Genomic DNA, 16,895 nt, shown 5'->3' with positions numbered 1-16,895 from the left:
ATATTGGGTGGCCTTAAGGAGAGATTTACATATGGTTCAGTTAAACTGGCAAATTTAGACTCTTTATAAAACAACAGAAAATCAACATTGTGAGAGAGAAAGTATCATTTTCTCTCCTGTAACATGACACAGACAAGGCCAGATGTTCTTGAGCTAGTTGCAGGCCTTGTTAATGTCGCCCCATCTTCATATCTATTTTCATCATCCTCACCTTGTTATGTAGGTTAGGACAGAACCTATGGAAATGCTAGTACTTGTGGACACGTTCCAGTTTCCCCTAATCACTTTGTTTTCAAGCCAAGGTCAAGGAAACATGGAGGAGGGGGGTGGCATCCATATCTGGATGTTACATGATATTATGCAGAATACCTGCTACCAGAAGTAGTATTTCTTAAAGTATTTTAAGCTGGTAAGCTATTTCCAATGCTATTATTTTACCTTTAGAATGAAACAGGCTGTTTTTCCGTTAATGGTGAGGTTGTGAAAAACAGTTATTGTCTAGTTTTCGGCCCTGTGCTGCTCATCGGCCAAAGTTAGTTACCAGATAGTGTTGTTTTCCACAGTGTGTCCCCTCAATGTCCTCTTGAGGTGTTACGTGAGGTGCTCTTGAGGAGGTACAATTAGCAAGTTGAAGAGATTTTAAGTGCAGCATCCGCTCACTTCCTCGGGTTTGGCTTACTTTGGAGAGATGAGATGGTAAAGGCAGTCAGCTATCGTTGGCATTTAGCCTAGCACGGATCTCCATTTTCTTCTCCAGCTTTTACTTCATTAGAACTCCCCTTCTGCGGATACTGGCACAAGAAAAGCCATGAGGAAAAGTCATGAGGCCTGTCTGGTGATGCTGCTCTCCAGTGTCAACTACCCAACAGTGTTTGAGAGTCATGGTTTGCCAGTTCTGAGTACCAAACTCCTATCATTCAACTGTGGAAGCCAATGAAAATACAGTTTGACATTCTTAGACGCCTTTAAAACACGTTTTAATGATTATATAATAATCATTTTAATACCCTCTTTATGTCCTCTTTTTTTCTAGGTTGGAAGAGACAAGTTCGACGCTACGTGAGCAGCTAGACAGGCTAGAGGAAGAGGCAGACCAGGAGAAGAAGAAGTACAGAATGCTGGAGATTAAACTGCGGAACTCTGAGCGCGCCCGCGAAGACGCAGAGAACAGGAACCGACTACTGCAGAGCGAGATGGAGGAGTTCTTCTCCACTTTAGGAGATCTAACACTGGGAACAAGAACAAGTAAAATGTGACACTTACCATGCAGAGATTCTGTGCTTGTTGCGGATGGAATTTTAAATCTCTTTACTCATGTATCATGGGTACTATGAGGTGATTTTGTGCTGATTTGTTACAGCAACCTGATCAACTGTTCTCTAATGTAGCAAATTTTTCCTTTCTTCTCCTCAATCTTCACTCTGAAGTTTTATGATATGTTTAAATTATTATTCCCATTATCAGATTCTTAATGGCCTCTCTTCCAGTATGCACAGATGATACCAAAGCATGACTTCCCTGATTGTTTGCAGTTGATGTGATTGCCTCCTCGCAATGCTTTTCATAAGGCTGATTATTTCCATGTCAGTGCCTTTTGCGTTGATGCATGGTATTGAAAAATACTGCTTCACCACAGATAAGGTCAGTTAATGCTTTCTCATGTCAGTTCCTAATCTCACATTTCATAGATTCTGCACAACTATATGTTGTTTGAAGTCTGTGACTTCAGACAGGCTGCAGCCGTCCAGTCTGACACTCACCTGCTCTTAAACGGATGGACGATGGTGAACATTTAATGGCTTTGTTAATGACGGTTACGTGCACATACTACACAAACCTCCTTTGGCAGTCTCCATTTATCTTAGTTAAAAGTAATATGGTAAAAAGTTTCAGGCCAAGACCAGAGTAACATCAACAGACAAACTGCAGCTAACAATTTGTATCATTTTGACCTCTGGTGTTTCCGTAGTAATAGGATTATTTATTGCAATTAATTTACTGTATAACTTATTTCTCAGGTTGTGTTTCTAAAAAAAAAAACAAAAAAAACAAAGCAAACGCAAAAACAAAACACACTGAATAAACTTGCTCATTTTCTGGTAGATGGTGGAAATGAATATAAATGACGTTATAAACTTGACCGTGAATTGTAGTAGACAGTCTATGACTATGTGATGAATTTGTGTATGCTTCTCGTGGTTATTTCCCCCTCATGAAAGTGCCAAAGTAGAGGTCTTATGAAATGGGTACTGCTTTCATATCATGGATCACTTGAAATGAAGTATAACTGCAAAAGGTAAAATAATAAACTCGTCATCTTATAACGTTGGAACTTTTTCCAAGTTAATTTCATCTCTCTCAGAATGTGATATACACAGTATCAGAAAAAAAATGGTTTTGAATTTGTGAATTTGTTATTTTTGAACCATTGTAAGGTAAGCTTGCTTGTGTGCATTGTCCATGTCCTGAGCAAACAAAGCATCCCAAAACCATTACCTTACCATCACCATGCTTCACAGTTGGTATGAGGTTCTTACTTTGTAAGGCAGAAGGTTTTTGCCAGATATAATGCAGCTTGTGTCATCTGGACGCTCCACTTTAGATTTCTGTGTCCACAGCACATTGTTCTGACTCAGGATAGTCATCTAGGCATTTCTTTGTGAAGTTGAGAGCATTCATTTTCTTAGTAAACGATTCCAGTTTCTTAGCATTCAATCCCATCTTTGAATGCTTACTTTAGCTGGGGCTAGGGATGCCTGCGTGTCTTTAGATGTTGCTCTTCTTGGGTTTTTTGTCACATAGAGGTAATAATTTTATGCTTTGCACTTGGAGATTTTGGCACCCTTCTTCTTCTAAGATTGAGGACTGTTTCCAAACTTTCTCCATTTGGATAGTATGGTCCTGACTATAGAGCTTTAGATATGAGCTTGTAACCTTCTCCAGGTTTCCACAACCTTTTTCTTCAGGATTCACTGCTAAATGTCTGACTGGACAACCTGTATTGTGCAGAGTTCACTCTGATTTAAAAGCCAAAAATTGCAAATAGATTGGACAGCGCTAGAGTTCTTCATGTTATTTCTACTGCTATGTTCACTTACTATATGAAAGTCCTGGGCCAATTCCCAGCCATTGTTATTGTCTGTGCTTGTGTTTCTGTGGACTTGTGATACGTCATCAGATGCAGCCTAAGTACTGCTCCATTCAAAAGTTCGCATCTAGCCAGGTACAGCCTGAATGCCCAGATGTGTTCTTGTTCCACCCATGTTATCGAGGATGCATCAGAACGTGACTTGTGTGGACTTAACGTAGCCAAATATCCCAGAATGCATTACGCACCACACTGCTGTTCCTATTGCAAAACTGCCATTACATTTCTAGGCCTTTGAGCCTGAACTCTGCACGTCAGATCCTGCCACAACATTTTTCACTTTCACTAGCGCCATTCCAAGAGTTTAAATGGCTTATATTTTAACCATTGTGAGGGAAACTTGCTTGAAGACTGCACAATTGATACCTTGCACACCACAGACCTGAAGTAGTACTGAGCCTTTGTTTTAAAACTATTGTACAGCATCCTCCTGTCCTCAGGAGTTTGTACTCACCGTAAAGTCAGTACTACCAAGTACACCCATCCGGACTTGCCGTACTTTGTATTAAGAATCCCCCCCTATTTTTTTGTGGGAAATTCAGAGATGTTTTTGAGTAAGGTGACCTTCAACCTTTTAACATGGTGGAGAAGACGACAGAATCAGTTTTGGGTGGGACCTACAGTTGAAGCCAGATTACATGCACCAAAAAGACATATGCATGTTTCTCACTGTCTGACATGAATTTAGAATAAACTTTTCCCATTTTAGGTCAATTAGGATTACCAAAATTATTTCTATTTGCTAAATGCTAGAATAATGAGAGAGGGAATTTTTAAGGATTTTTTTATGACTTTCTTTACTATCTATATATTTAAGTCAAAAGTTTAAATACATTTCATTAGTACCATTGCCCTTACACTGTATGACTTGGGTCAAACTTTCTGGATAATCTTCCACAAGCTTCTCACAATAGTTTGGCCCATTCCTCCTGACAGCACTGGTGTAACTGAGCCATGTTTGTGACTGCCTTGCTCGCACAAGCCTTACCAGCTTCAGCCAGCTTCTTCACAAAGTCTTTTGCTTTGGTTTTTGGGATGAAACACACATTTCGGACCAAAGCACGTTCATCTCTGAGACACAGAACCTGTCTCCTTTCTGAGCAGTATGATGAACCAGACTTGTGCAAGTCCACAGTTTTCTTCCTGATATCTTGGCTGATTTTTTTCGACCTTCCCATGATCAGTTTCAGGTGTGCCTTAAAATACATCCACAGGTGTGTTTCTAATTAACTCAGATGTTGCCAATAAACCTATCAGATGCTTCCAAAGACATGACATCATCAGTAATCTTAGTGTATTTAAACTCTCATTTAAGTCTCTTATTATTCTGGCATTTAACAAATAGAAATAATTTTGGTAATCCTAATGTACCTAAAATGGGAAATGTTTATTTCTCAGTGAGAAAACATGCATATGTGTCTTTTGATATAGTGCATGTAAACGTCTGGTTTTAACTGTAGTTCACAACAGTGCAACTGCTTTGAATGGTTGTACACATTTTCTTCATCTGTAATCTATGTGCGTTTAACTTGCTGTAGAATTAATGCCATTTATTGTTTAGCGTATTGGCTGAAATTTTTCATGTTGCTCCGATAACAAACCCCTTGAGTGTGCACTTTAAAATAAATAAATAAACAAATATATATATATATATATATATATATATATATATATATATATATATATATATATATAAAATCATTGTTATGGGCAATATTACATTGATTAGATGTACTGGATGCCGATTTTGATTAAGTGAAGTTATATGAAGGTATATTTGGAATCAAGATGCAGATGAAGTCATCAAGAACTGAAACAAGCAGTGTCTACTAGAAATTCAAAATGAGACCAAGCACTTACCAAATTTGACCCTTTTTATTTTCAGTGGTTACAACACTGTTGAATTGCAGAGCACTGGGATGACATGGTGCTCTGCACTGACCTTTACATACAACTGCATCAGTGGGGCATTACAAAGCCAGCAGGTTCACAGGATTTTTACTATTCATGTACAGCTTTTTTTTTGAGAATATTTCCAAGACACGTTCCACCGCTGCTAAACTCTTCTCCAACTACATGAACATGAGGAGTTACACGAAAGTGTTGCATGTTTTATGTTGTTTGATGATGTCCTTGGGAGTGTCCATCATCATATGACCATCACGTCAGTTATAGGTGCTCATCTAGTTTTCAAAATTCCTGTCCAGTCCTATCCAGTGACAAACATTGGTGAGTTTTTAATTTTAAATACCACAAGCACACACAAATGGGGAGAGCGTGAGCAAGTGGGCCTAGTCATCAGCTCACACAAGGTTTAGACTGGATTATCAGGAAAGTAAGCAAAGGTACTTGTATAGGTTTCATCTTACACAAGCTTTAACCATCTCACAGAAGGGAGAAAAAACTGAAATGAGAAGAATCACATTACCTCCAGGCAGAAGCTTGAAAACAATATTGCATATGAAAAGAGAAAAGAAAAAGAAAGTATCTAAATGAAAATAAAACATTCCATACACAGTCTTACAATTCATTCATATCAACACGTGACACTAGAACACAAGCATCATTGTAACAATGAAGCTTTTTCCTCTGTTAAATAAATAACAAACTCAACAAAAACCACACCAGGATACTGCTCCTAAAACATGGGCTGTAATGTGCATCAAACAAGGAGTTAAGCATGAGGTAGTTTGAATTCTAATGAAGCTGATGCTGTTGTGTTCGCTGCCTAATGTAATACAAGTGTAACTAAATAAAATTTTAATTGAATTAAATTTCAGTCTAGTTAAAATAACAGCAGCTAAAAATTCTCTAAGGGTTGTTTATGATCATGATGACGGTCACTATTAAGAGCACTTAAAATCAGAAATGACTAAAACGAATGAAGTGTGCTTGAGGGATTTTCCAAAAACCTCCAGTGTCCAGGACATTTATAACCATTCATCCTCATTTCAACATCCGAATCACCAGCTCACACTTAAAACACTGCTCTGAGAAGACAAAAAAATAAAATAAAATCTAGCCCAAACATTCACCAATTACTGTACTGCAAACCCAGCCTACACACGTAACACCATACATTTATTTACAGTACCTGCCATTACAAACTTTTCTTACCTGATAAAAATATAAATAAAACACCTTTAAAGGATATTGAAATAAATTCTATTCAATTTTGGTTCATTTCACAAAAATAAACAATTCGCTGTTGTGAACCAGTGTAGAAACAATTAGCACTTTGCATACAAAAACGAGAATGCATTTGTTCTTGGTTCGAGAAGAGGCCACTCTCCGTGCAGGATAGCACTTGATTACTCAAAATCTCAAGGTACTGTAACCTTTCAGAGCGTATAATCCGAGCTGAATCTGACATGTATATGAATTTCTGGAAGAAAAACATAAATCGTGCTGTGTGTGACGGTTTCTACAATTCCATTTATAGGGGAACTTAATGATGTGGATGAGACGCTAGAAGGTACAATATCTGAGATAATGTTTTGTCACAGTCAGTCACCCAAATCATCAACAGCAGCAAAAGCCAAAAGAACAACATAGGCTGCCTAATAAAATACCCGATATATATAAAACATTTGTGATGTTATGCTTATGATTATTTGCTGTAACAAAACTGTACATGATAAAAATAAAAGTGTTCTGGGCATGAATCATGGAAAACACCAACCAGAAACAGCCATCTTGGACAGGGTTTTGCAGGTAAAACAATTACAACAAAAAAAAATTTATATACTATACTACACTGATATCAATTTGTACACTATTTAAGTTTTTTTACATCAGTATCTGAATGTTCAAAATACTAAAATGACGCTTGTTTCTAGATATATCCACTCAAACGTCTCACAAAAAAAAACAAAAAAAACTATAATACATCCACTCACAAAAAAAAAAAAAAAAAAAAGAATATTAAATAAATAAATTGAATACATTCACACTAATCTTTACAGGTCATCCTTCTACAACAGTTTGCCAAAATGCTTTATCTGAGCTTATAAAAACAGAACTGCGTGAGCACACCAAAGGTACTCACATTAAGTAGCCAGGGTTTGGTGGAGCTTATGTTGAAAAGTATTAGTTTTTAAAAAAAAAAAAAATAAATAAAAAAAAAAATGTAAAAAAAGAAAGAAAGAAAGGATTGCGCGATTTAGAGGGGAGGCAAATAATATCACACTTGGCATTAAAAATAAAGTCATCTGACTGGCCTAAATCTGATACCATGCCACACACAAAGACGCTCCAGGGGAGGGCGATAGTCATCTGCAGCAGCTCAGCGGTCCAGCGGAAGCCTCTAGGCTGCTGTCTGTGTCCGAAGCCATGGTGGGCTCTGTAGACATAGAGGACACGTCGTTGATGGAGGAGGAGGAGGAGGGCTGGGGGGATCCATTTACTACTGCGGCACCTGTGCTATGAGAAACACATAGATCAGTCATAATCACACACCTGTACTGGCGCTATACCTTTGACACTGTATGAAAAGTGGCACAGTAGATGCTAATCACCAGACTAACTAATTCATATTCCTATTTGTAGGTTAATGAACTACAGGGAACTGTCAACTACATGAAGGAGAAAAACAACAAAAAATAAATAAATAAATATATATATATATATATATATATATATATATAAATATAATAAATGCTCTCACTGCAGTTAAACACGCCTCCAGTTGCTGGTGCAAAAAAAACAACCCATTAAAAAAAAACAGCATTTGACTGGTTTGTTTGGCTGTTTATTTTCTCTATGACTGCTTTTGTGGTGACATAATGAATACGGATATTTAAATATGGTAACAGAATATTTGACTACTTGTGTATGACAACAACAGTGTATGGTTTAGAATAGGGATGGTTACGTAGAACCACATTGTGCATTGTATGACCATAATAGTACTTACCTTTTTGAGAGCATAGACCTTATTTATAGCAGAATTCAATTGAACTAACCTAGAGGAGGTGGCTGACCTCGGATCACACCATTCTTCATCCTGTCCTCCCAGTCCAGCACTTCTTTATAAATCAGTTCTGACAAAGAAAGAAAGAAAGAAGGAAAGAAAGACAGACACAGATAGACATAGACATAGAGAGAGTCAGAGAGAGCGAGAGAGGAGTGTCATGGAAGTAGGCAAGGTGCCAGTTGCCATAGCGTACGTTCCGCCTGCGAGTCGAAAGAAATATCTATCTTTCTATATTAAGTAACAAGCATAAGCCATTTAACCATGCCTGAGGGGGTCATTAACACTTTTCAGGTGACTTCATCAGACAGGATTTTGACTACGTGTGCAGCGGGCTAAATGATATTCACACTGAACTTTTGGCTCCATTAACTGCATCAGATTTCACACAGTAACATTAATGCTGAAAAAGGAATAGAAGCCTCTGCCACCTTTCCACTCTTCCACGGTATGTTCCCGCTCATCCAGCTGCTTGTCTGTGATTGCTGGAGGGGGCTGAAAAGAGACAAGACAGAAAAGACATTCAGATTTTCTGTTCCACAGATATACTTAATACCCTTTAAGACATTATGTCTTAATCATGCATGTCTACCTAATATAGCGCATTAGAACATTATGGCATCATGACTTCACTGGTAAAAACAACATACACGAAAATGAAGTTGAAGTAAGTTTATAATGAAGTATTATTATAACAAGTGACCTCATGGACTTCTTAAAATACACTCTTAAAATAAAGGTGCTCCAAATGGTTCTTCAAGTGATGCCATAGCAGAACCAACTATATTTGTAATTTGAGATGTGAGAGTGTGAAGAACATTTAAATTGGAAAAAACCTTTGATTCCACCAAAAGGTTCTTAACACTCATATATTTCTATTACAAACTTGGTACAAAGTGGTTCTATGGCACTGCTCAAAAAAACATGTAAAGCATCTTTTAAAAAAGTGTATGTTGGAGGAAAGAGTTAATTCATTTGAAGGCTCAAATTTTCTCACAAGGGCAGGGCATGGCATATAATTTACCTTCTTAAAAATTAAAGGTGATACAAAAAGGGTTATTTGAGGGATGCCATAGAAGAACCACTTTTAGTTCCATACAGAAACATGTTTGTAGGAGATGTGTTAGTGTGAATAACTTTAAACGGGTGGAGAACCAATACATCAAAGGAAGGTTTGTTCTTCACACTCTTCACACATCTCTCGTCTACAAACACGGCTCCAAAATTGGTTATTTTATGGCTTTCGCTCAAAGAACCCCTTGTTGCACCTTTATTGTTGAACTCTCCACTAGACCTAGACAGCGATGGCTTAAATGTATGTGTGTTTACTCACCGCCTCTACTTCAGCTGGGTCATACCACACATTAATGTAGGGATGCTGCAATGCTTCATCTACAGATATGCGCTTGGAAGCGTCTATTACCAGCATTTTGGAAAGCAGGTCTCTAGCCTGGCTCGCTAAAACAAAGGGACACACAATCAATCAGTTAATTGGCTATAATAGGTTTGTATGGACTTCAGCACAACAGCCTACTTTTAGATGCTTAACCTAGTTGAAAGGCATCCATTTAAATCAGCTTGTTTTGAAGCTTTTAAAAGAGAAACATGGGATGGAGATCAGCATCAGCCAATACTGATTTTAAGATCTGTATTGTGGTACTGTGAAATCTCGAATACAACTGCAAAACTTATCTTTTAATGCTTTCAATATAATTGGACATTATATACGGAAACAATTACAGATAACAGAGGTACCGGTCAGGACCCTCCATACCTTTAAGTTTGTTGTGTTCAGAATCTGCCGGGAAGAGAACATCAGGGAAGAGCTTCTCAAAACTGTATCCAGCATAGCGGGGCCGGTTCTCTACATAAGTCCTTACAGACTGGTTGAGTTTCATCAGGAACTCTTGGGATGGGGTCCCCAGCTGTTCAATGACTTTGTTCCACTGATCAATATCTTGAGGTTGCAGGGTTAAGAAAAGCACTGCATTGATCACAGGACAGAAATTAAGTAGGGGGGACCAGCACAAAAGGCACAAAAAAGTAGGGGGACCAGCAGGCAAGGGACAAAGAGGTAAAGAGCTTTCCACAGAGAAATGCAATGCAAGACAGATGTCCACAAAAATCTAGCTAGTCTACTAGCTCTGCTCCTAAATGCATTCAAGCTTAAAGTAGCCCTTAAATGTCAAAACTGAAATTTCCGTGGCATAGTTGAATAATGAGAGTTTGGTACATGGAAGGGACATATTGTGACCCCATATTTACCCCCCAACAATTTACATACACCTTGCCCACAAGTAAAAGCATTACTCAAAGCTGGTAAAATGTAACATCAATGGAAAAATACTGTTCTTAGTACTGGAGAACAGCACATCACCACCAGACTGCAAGTTATGGGAATACAGGTTGCTACGTGAACCAGATCTCACGACCATGTCTTTTCCTGCGCCAGTGTCCACAGAAGAGATGCTCCCTCAGAAACTCCCTCAGAAACTAACTGGACTACCAAACTGGAGCTAAACACATGTCAGCAGGGAAAGCACCCACTTTTTTTTTTTTTTTTGTGGTAAGACTTGACAAAGCCAAACCCAGACGACTGAGTGGGTACAAGGCTAAAAGCTACACGGCTACAATTTTTTCAGCTTGCTGCACAGAGAGAGCACTACAAGAAAACAGCATTATTCAGCATTATTATTTTGTTACAGCGTTAGAACTATGCAATAGTATGCATCTTCTGGGAGCCTGTTGTGCTGTAAACCAGCCAATATTTATTTTTATTAAGCAATAAAAATAAAAGGAGAATCAGCGTGTTTCATTCCGAGGAAAAATAACAAGGTTGTAAATAGATGTGTAACAATGCATCTGAGCAATGCATCTGTTCCAAGCAAAGTTCAATACTTTTTATTTATACATCTTGGAACTTAAAATACTTAATAAATGGGTCCTATGGTGCAGCTGACTAACTCACAATTCACACGAGGTGGTGCGTCAGTGACACGTAAGCGCAGCATAATTAAGCAACCATGCGTCTATTCCTCACTGCTTCCCACTCATTTCCTTTCTGTTAGTATTTGAAGTGGAAATAGCTGACACTTATTTTTAATGAAACTGTTGATTTAAAGCAGCAAATCTGTGCCTTTTTTTGTTTGTGAGTGAATCACAATGATGAGCTTTTACTCATCTTGGTGTAAGAGAAAAGGCCTAGTCGACCTTATCACGACACTACAGGTGGCTTTACTGTAGAGGAGTAGTTGTTACTAGACCAACAAGAACATTACACTGTAATAGCCAACGTAATAGAAAGTAAGAGTGTGTGATCTGAATGCCCTGAAGCATTTCATTTAAGCTCACAGGTGGGGTAAAGAAACTGGATGTTGAAAGACACTCTGCAGGACAGAAAGGGGTAACAGATAACGGAGATGGAGAAAAAACATCAGAAAATGAAAGGACAGAAAAAATGTTGTAAAACTGCGTTCAGTGTGAAATGGCTGTCCATAGAGCAGCTGTAGAGTTTCTGTGTCAATCATATTAGCACCTAGCATTCATTGGTCACTCCAAAATGCTATATTTCTAAAGCCAAGTGGTAAAACTGGGAATGGCACAAGATGAATGATCAAGGTGACAGGTAAGGATACGATCAGTACCTGGAAACAACACACTACCTCTGACCATTTCAGCCATGATACAGCCAACAGACCAGACATCAACTGAAAAAATGAAATGGAAATGAAATTAGCATGCAACACAGAAACAGACAGACTTAAGACACATGGAAAGGGAATGCAGAGAGAAAGCATGAGGGTGAAAAGAATTAACATGCAAATGTTGCTGATGTTTTGACGGACTCAGTCTTTTGTTGTTTTTTTTGAATGGGAACATTTACTGAACAGACAAGCCTTACATAACCCACTTACACAACCAGCTTCCATGAAAAGATTCCGAATTTAAAAAAAAAAGGAAACAAATAAACAAACACTGACTCATAGCTAGTTGGATGTTTTCGGATGTGTTCATGAAACTGCTTTTTACATGAGTTATTTGGGAGCACTCTGGCACACAAGAGATAGTAATAATGTATGTGTACTAACTCTGACGGCTATTTTCCCTGATGAAACTCCTCTGCGACCTTGCCAGCTAAACATGTGAGAGGAAAAAAGCCAGCAAACCTGGTCTTGAGTTCATCCACACCTAATCAACACCCTGTACAGAAGGGACTAGTCCGTCTACTTGACCCCCATGGAAAATGACAGATGGGAAAGAGCAGCATACGTAACAAAGTAGAGTTATGGTGTCAGTGTTGTCAACATATCATTTACTTCACCATGTGTACACCACTACCATCACCTCGCCCCAAAATGGCACAGAACAGTTGGATGTTACCTTTACACTCAGACTATTTGAATTAGCCAGGAATATACAGCACATCTCAGTTGCACATACATCTCTTGCAGAAGAGACTGTAATGATCATATCATCTAGCAAAAAAGCAGGTCCACTACACGCAGGTTAGAAACTTAGTTTCTACATCTTCTTCTGCCTCTAAAAATACTCCAGAAAGTGATAAACTACCAAGAGCAGCACAAGGATACAGTCCCTTCCAGGGAAAAGGATTTTGTGACGGACCATTTCTGCCAAAATACAGCCCACAGACCAAATGTCCACTAATTGTTTGTAGCAGGAGGAAAGAGAGAAGATGGTTAAGCAGCAAATCAGCAATAATAGTAGTAGCTGTTAGTTATGCAGATGTAGATATTCTGATCTGGAATCATCAAACCATGCAACACCAATACTGAGCAAAGTCTGCCTTTAAACTGTACATCATACGAACCCCATAAAGCTGTTCGGCTAATGAAAGCAAAGGAGTGGCTTTATCAAAGCATGAAATGAGACGTGCAAGATGAGGATGATGTTTGCAGTTAAGCATCTGCAAGAAGTGCCAACCAGGCGTTCTGTAGCTTGTCACCAGCACTGACCATTGGCTTGATATCCCATTCCCAGGATGACTTCAGGGGCTCTGTAGTAACGTGTCACCACATATGGTGTCATCAGCAAACCAGTGGCCGCTGTCCTAGCCAAGCCAAAGTCCAGGATCTTTAGGGTACAGTCAGACTTGACTACAATGTTACTGGGTTTCAGGTCCTGCAAGGGTAGAGGAGCACATATTGGGATTGTGTATTTCAAAAATACCTGTTAAGGACAGTTGTACTTCTGGGTTACACACCGAGTAGCCTCTAGTGAGTGCACAGTGATTACACAGAGGGCATTGTTGAAAGGTTTTACCACACCTGAAAGCAGGTAGTGCAGATAATGCTGAGCTTTGCTGCTTAAAATTCAACATGCTGACTTGTCTCACTATTTATTGTGATCTGGGTCATAATAAATGTTCCAATATCAATATGTTCTGCATGTACTTGCTTTTTTTCATTGTGTTAAATGCTATTTTTAGTATGATTGTAATTTCATGATGCATTTTGGAATTAAACTTTCCATCTTTTCTGGTTATATTTTCCATGGTTTCTAATATATATTATGCAACATTATATATTATTATTGTATCTTCTTATATATTACAATACCTTCATTTTGCTATCATCTTCCTTTACCAAAAAAGAAACCCTTCTAAAGGCGCGGGAGGGGTTCCTTCTCTTTTCTTAATATCTGATTAACCATGGTTTAAATTTTGTGCTTGGGAACTGCTTTTTAACAATTCAATCGAGCCATCAGCCTGCATTCAGGTTATCCTGAATAAAAGACCAGAGAATGACCTTGCCAGGACACCCAATTCCTTTACCTATTAGAGAAATACACTCCGCTGTGCTGGAAAAAAAAAATCGATACAGGTCTCCTGATGGTGTGTGTGATAGATGAGAGAACTGTTTACTCGGGACTGATCACTTCCCTCCTTGATCCTCTCAGCACGTTCCTGCCTCACCAGCGCAATGCAGTCAGCAGCAGCGACAGCAGCAGCAGCAGCAGCAGGACAAGCTGGAGCTTTTTGTACTCAGCTCTGGGGCTGGAGCCCCTCCCCCTCCCTCACCTTAACTGATTATTAAGCTTTTTGCCCTCAGTGCAACACTGGCTCCGTATGACAGTGTTTCCTTTTAGGCAAGCGAGCACAGACCCTGTGGATGATCCCCGCAGCGTGGAGGTGTTTAATTCCACACAGCATCTGGTACAGCAGATAGGACAGCCGCTCGTGGTCCAGCTCCATCTGAATGACTTGGCAGAGGTTGGCATCCATCAGCTCCATTACTAGGTAACTGTCGCCGGGTTGGTGGGGAGGGAGAGGGAGTGGCAAAGGAGGGCGTAAAAAAGGGGGGAGGGGGTGCAAGAGAAAAGAGACAGGGGCGGGGGATTGTGTGTGTGTGTGTGTGTGAGAGAGAGCGCGGGAGGGAGAGAGAGATGGGGGCAAATGAGCAACTGTCCAGATTTTGAATAAGCATAACCAATTTTAGCTGCCACTCAACATATCTAGGGGCTGCTGAGGAACGGCAGTGTTCTGCAGCACATATACTTACACATCTTGGAAATCTTCTAATGTTTTTTGTGGCGTAAAAACATTTAAGAGTCCAATAATCTGAAAACGTAAAAGATACAATTACTGACTTCCGTATCAAATGTACAACCTGCATGACTGTTATACACACTGGTGCATTTTGTGCAGCACAGAAATCCTGAAAAACAGGCTAACATTTCGGTTAGGACTTACATTTTTGTGGTTGACACACTTCATCAGCACCAGCTCTCTGTATGCTCGTTTGGCATGTGTCTGATTCTGAAAAGGCCGGCTAAGTTTCTTAATGGCCACATTTCTTTCGAGGTGGTGGTCATATGCTGAACTACAAAAAAAAAAGTACAAAGAGGTCAAACGTAAACATTTGGCAACCCATACTGCAAATGTTATACTCTTAAAGTAGGATTTCCAAGCATAAAAGCACATACCAGACTATTCCCTGCGCTCCTGAGCCCACTGGTCTTAGATTCTGATAGCGCTTCAAAACCGTGAATGTGGAGTCCCCTACATCTATACTGTAGAATTCCTTTTCCCTTTTGTTTTTGTTCATGATGAAGTCCAGGCACACTGAAGTCTGAGCATTCATACAGTGCTGATGTCTGAGGACCTAGAAACTGTGAATCTACCAGAGTGTGTTGGAAAAAAGCAATGTTAAACTTCATAGATTAGTGATACAGTTTTAAATGTTAATTAAGAAGAAAAACATCCTGTCAAAAAAGCAATATCTGGCAAGACTCAGCAAGAAAGCAATTTAGCAAAAAGAAATGTAAAACGGTGCTATACGTCATCACTACATGTGTAATGTACTTGAAAACAGCTATAATGAGCCCAGGTTGCAGCAATGATTAATGATCAACACTGAAAACACTCAGCATTCAGCAAAATCAACACATGAGCACACTGAGGCCAGGCCTATAACATTACACTTTGCATACTAAAGGTTAAAGAACACACGGGTTGGTTCTTGGATTTGTCCAAGAAACTGAACCAACCAAAACCATGTACAAAAGGTCAGTATTATGAGTGAATGGTAGTAGCAATAGCACTTAACCTACAATCCAGTCAAGCTACTCTTGTAAGCATCCCGAGCCTTCACAGTTCAGGTCAACACTGAATTACACACAGCTGGCACAGTGCTAAAGACACCAGTACTTAGAAATGACTACAGCATTTCAGCATCAGTCAGCGAGAAAGATGTCGACAAAACATAATAGCATCGCTATAGATTTACTTTCGATCCAGCAGGTGCAAAACACCCCGGCTCCTTTTCAGAGCTGCAGCTGAACAGCGAAATCTTTTTTAATGAGCGGCTCAATAGATCAATACTCTCCTGTGTTATTGTGGGAGCATGTAGGCGTAGCGGTGTAGCCTGTGTGTGCCGGAGATCAACAACCTTGACTAGACTGTCCCGTTCAATCCTTTCTGTCAGGACTTGTATGGGGAGGTAACCTATTTTACATAAGCTAAACCACGACGCGTTCAATTGCCCAACACTGTAGTGTTATTAGTATTATAAGAGAGAAGAACCGGAGCACACCGTAGGCTAGCTAACGGTGGGGCTTGGAAGGAAGGCACCATGAGCAGCTTGTCAATTAGCCTAGCTAGCCTGCTTGCAAACAAGCCATTGTATCCAAAGCCGCCTCGAGATCCGGCCTCTTGTGAATGTAGCCATTGTGTGAACACAAGGCATATCTCCGTTCTCCAAAACTGAAACCTGGATCTATTATTCACTCATCGGAAACAGAATCAGTTGTGTTGTAGTGTACGCTCGGCGGCACCCTCCCCCCACAGCTAAACAATACCACATCTGATCGACTTCAGCGCCTCCTTACCTGCTCGGAGCGGATACCGAAGGAGTTCCTCTTATCTTAACGTCCGCCTCGATGTCCGGACCCTTCCGAAATGTGCGGGTGGCGTTCAGAGATTAATAATGTGTATTTAGCTGTTCGGCTGAAAACACCATGACCTCACCGCATATACACACACACACTCTCTCGCTCACACACGCACGCACGCACGCACAGCGCTTCCTTCCACTGACAGGCCTCGCACGCGCCGCAGGCGACATGACGCTCTACGTCACATAAGCCGCACGTTTCCGCGGCATCATACGCTGAGTCAGAGCCAATCACACCAACACTGCCTATCTATCTATCTAGCTATCCATCTGTCTATATATCGATCTGTCTGTCTATCTGTCTGTCTATTTGTCTGCATGTCTGTTTGTATATCTATCTATCTATCTATCTATCTATCTATCT

The 16,895-nt window shown here is 39.7% G+C and overlaps 3 protein-coding genes across 10 annotated transcripts in view; 2 read left to right on the top strand and 1 right to left on the bottom strand.

Annotated features, from left to right (window-relative positions):
* The window catches only part of arhgap22a (Rho GTPase activating protein 22a), a 38,362-nt gene extending 36,038 nt beyond the window's left edge, over positions 1-2,324 (top strand). For all 3 annotated transcript variants that reach the window (XM_072678010.1, XM_072678009.1, XM_072678011.1), the window contains one exon: positions 1,034-2,324. In XM_072678010.1, the coding sequence (XP_072534111.1) occupies positions 1,034-1,256 (223 nt within the window). In that variant the 3' untranslated portion in view covers positions 1,257-2,324. The remainder of the gene's footprint in view (positions 1-1,033) is intronic.
* A 2,680-nt stretch (positions 2,325-5,004) lies between these two features.
* On the bottom strand, positions 5,005-16,780 carry mapk8a (mitogen-activated protein kinase 8a). 4 transcript variants are annotated; one of them, XM_072678000.1, is made up of 12 exons: positions 16,467-16,780; positions 15,063-15,256; positions 14,830-14,959; positions 14,639-14,697; positions 14,242-14,380; positions 13,094-13,259; positions 11,756-11,827; positions 9,895-10,077; positions 9,454-9,578; positions 8,552-8,615; positions 8,113-8,190; positions 5,005-7,565 (listed from the first exon to the last, which is right to left on the bottom strand). In XM_072678000.1, exons 2-12 carry the CDS (start codon positions 15,218-15,220, stop codon positions 7,420-7,422), a joined length of 1,320 nt encoding a protein of 439 aa, XP_072534101.1. In that variant the 5' UTR covers positions 15,221-15,256; positions 16,467-16,780; the 3' UTR covers positions 5,005-7,419. The 4 variants fall into 4 exon arrangements, with proteins under 4 accessions (XP_072534101.1, XP_072534103.1, XP_072534104.1 ...); XM_072678002.1 differs by lacking the exon at positions 11,756-11,827 and adding an exon at positions 12,710-12,781 and having other exon boundaries at positions 16,467-16,778; XM_072678003.1 differs by lacking the exon at positions 16,467-16,780 and adding an exon at positions 16,172-16,281.
* Positions 14,105-16,895, top strand: part of ptpn20 (protein tyrosine phosphatase non-receptor type 20) — a 41,030-nt gene continuing 38,239 nt past the window's right edge. For 2 of the 3 annotated variants that reach the window (XM_072677998.1, XM_072677997.1), the window contains exon 1: positions 14,105-14,376. The gene's annotated coding sequence lies outside the window, so the exon portion shown is untranslated. Of the gene's footprint in view, positions 14,377-16,001; positions 16,079-16,895 lie in introns of those variants that run through there. The other variant, XM_072677999.1, reaches the window with a different exon arrangement.

This window comes from Salminus brasiliensis, chromosome 4 (assembly GCF_030463535.1).
Source record: "Salminus brasiliensis chromosome 4, fSalBra1.hap2, whole genome shotgun sequence".
Classification (NCBI taxonomy): Eukaryota; Metazoa; Chordata; class Actinopteri; order Characiformes; family Bryconidae; genus Salminus; species Salminus brasiliensis.
Note: the sequence above shows the minus strand (reverse complement) of the source record. Positions and strands in the feature narration are given on the sequence as shown.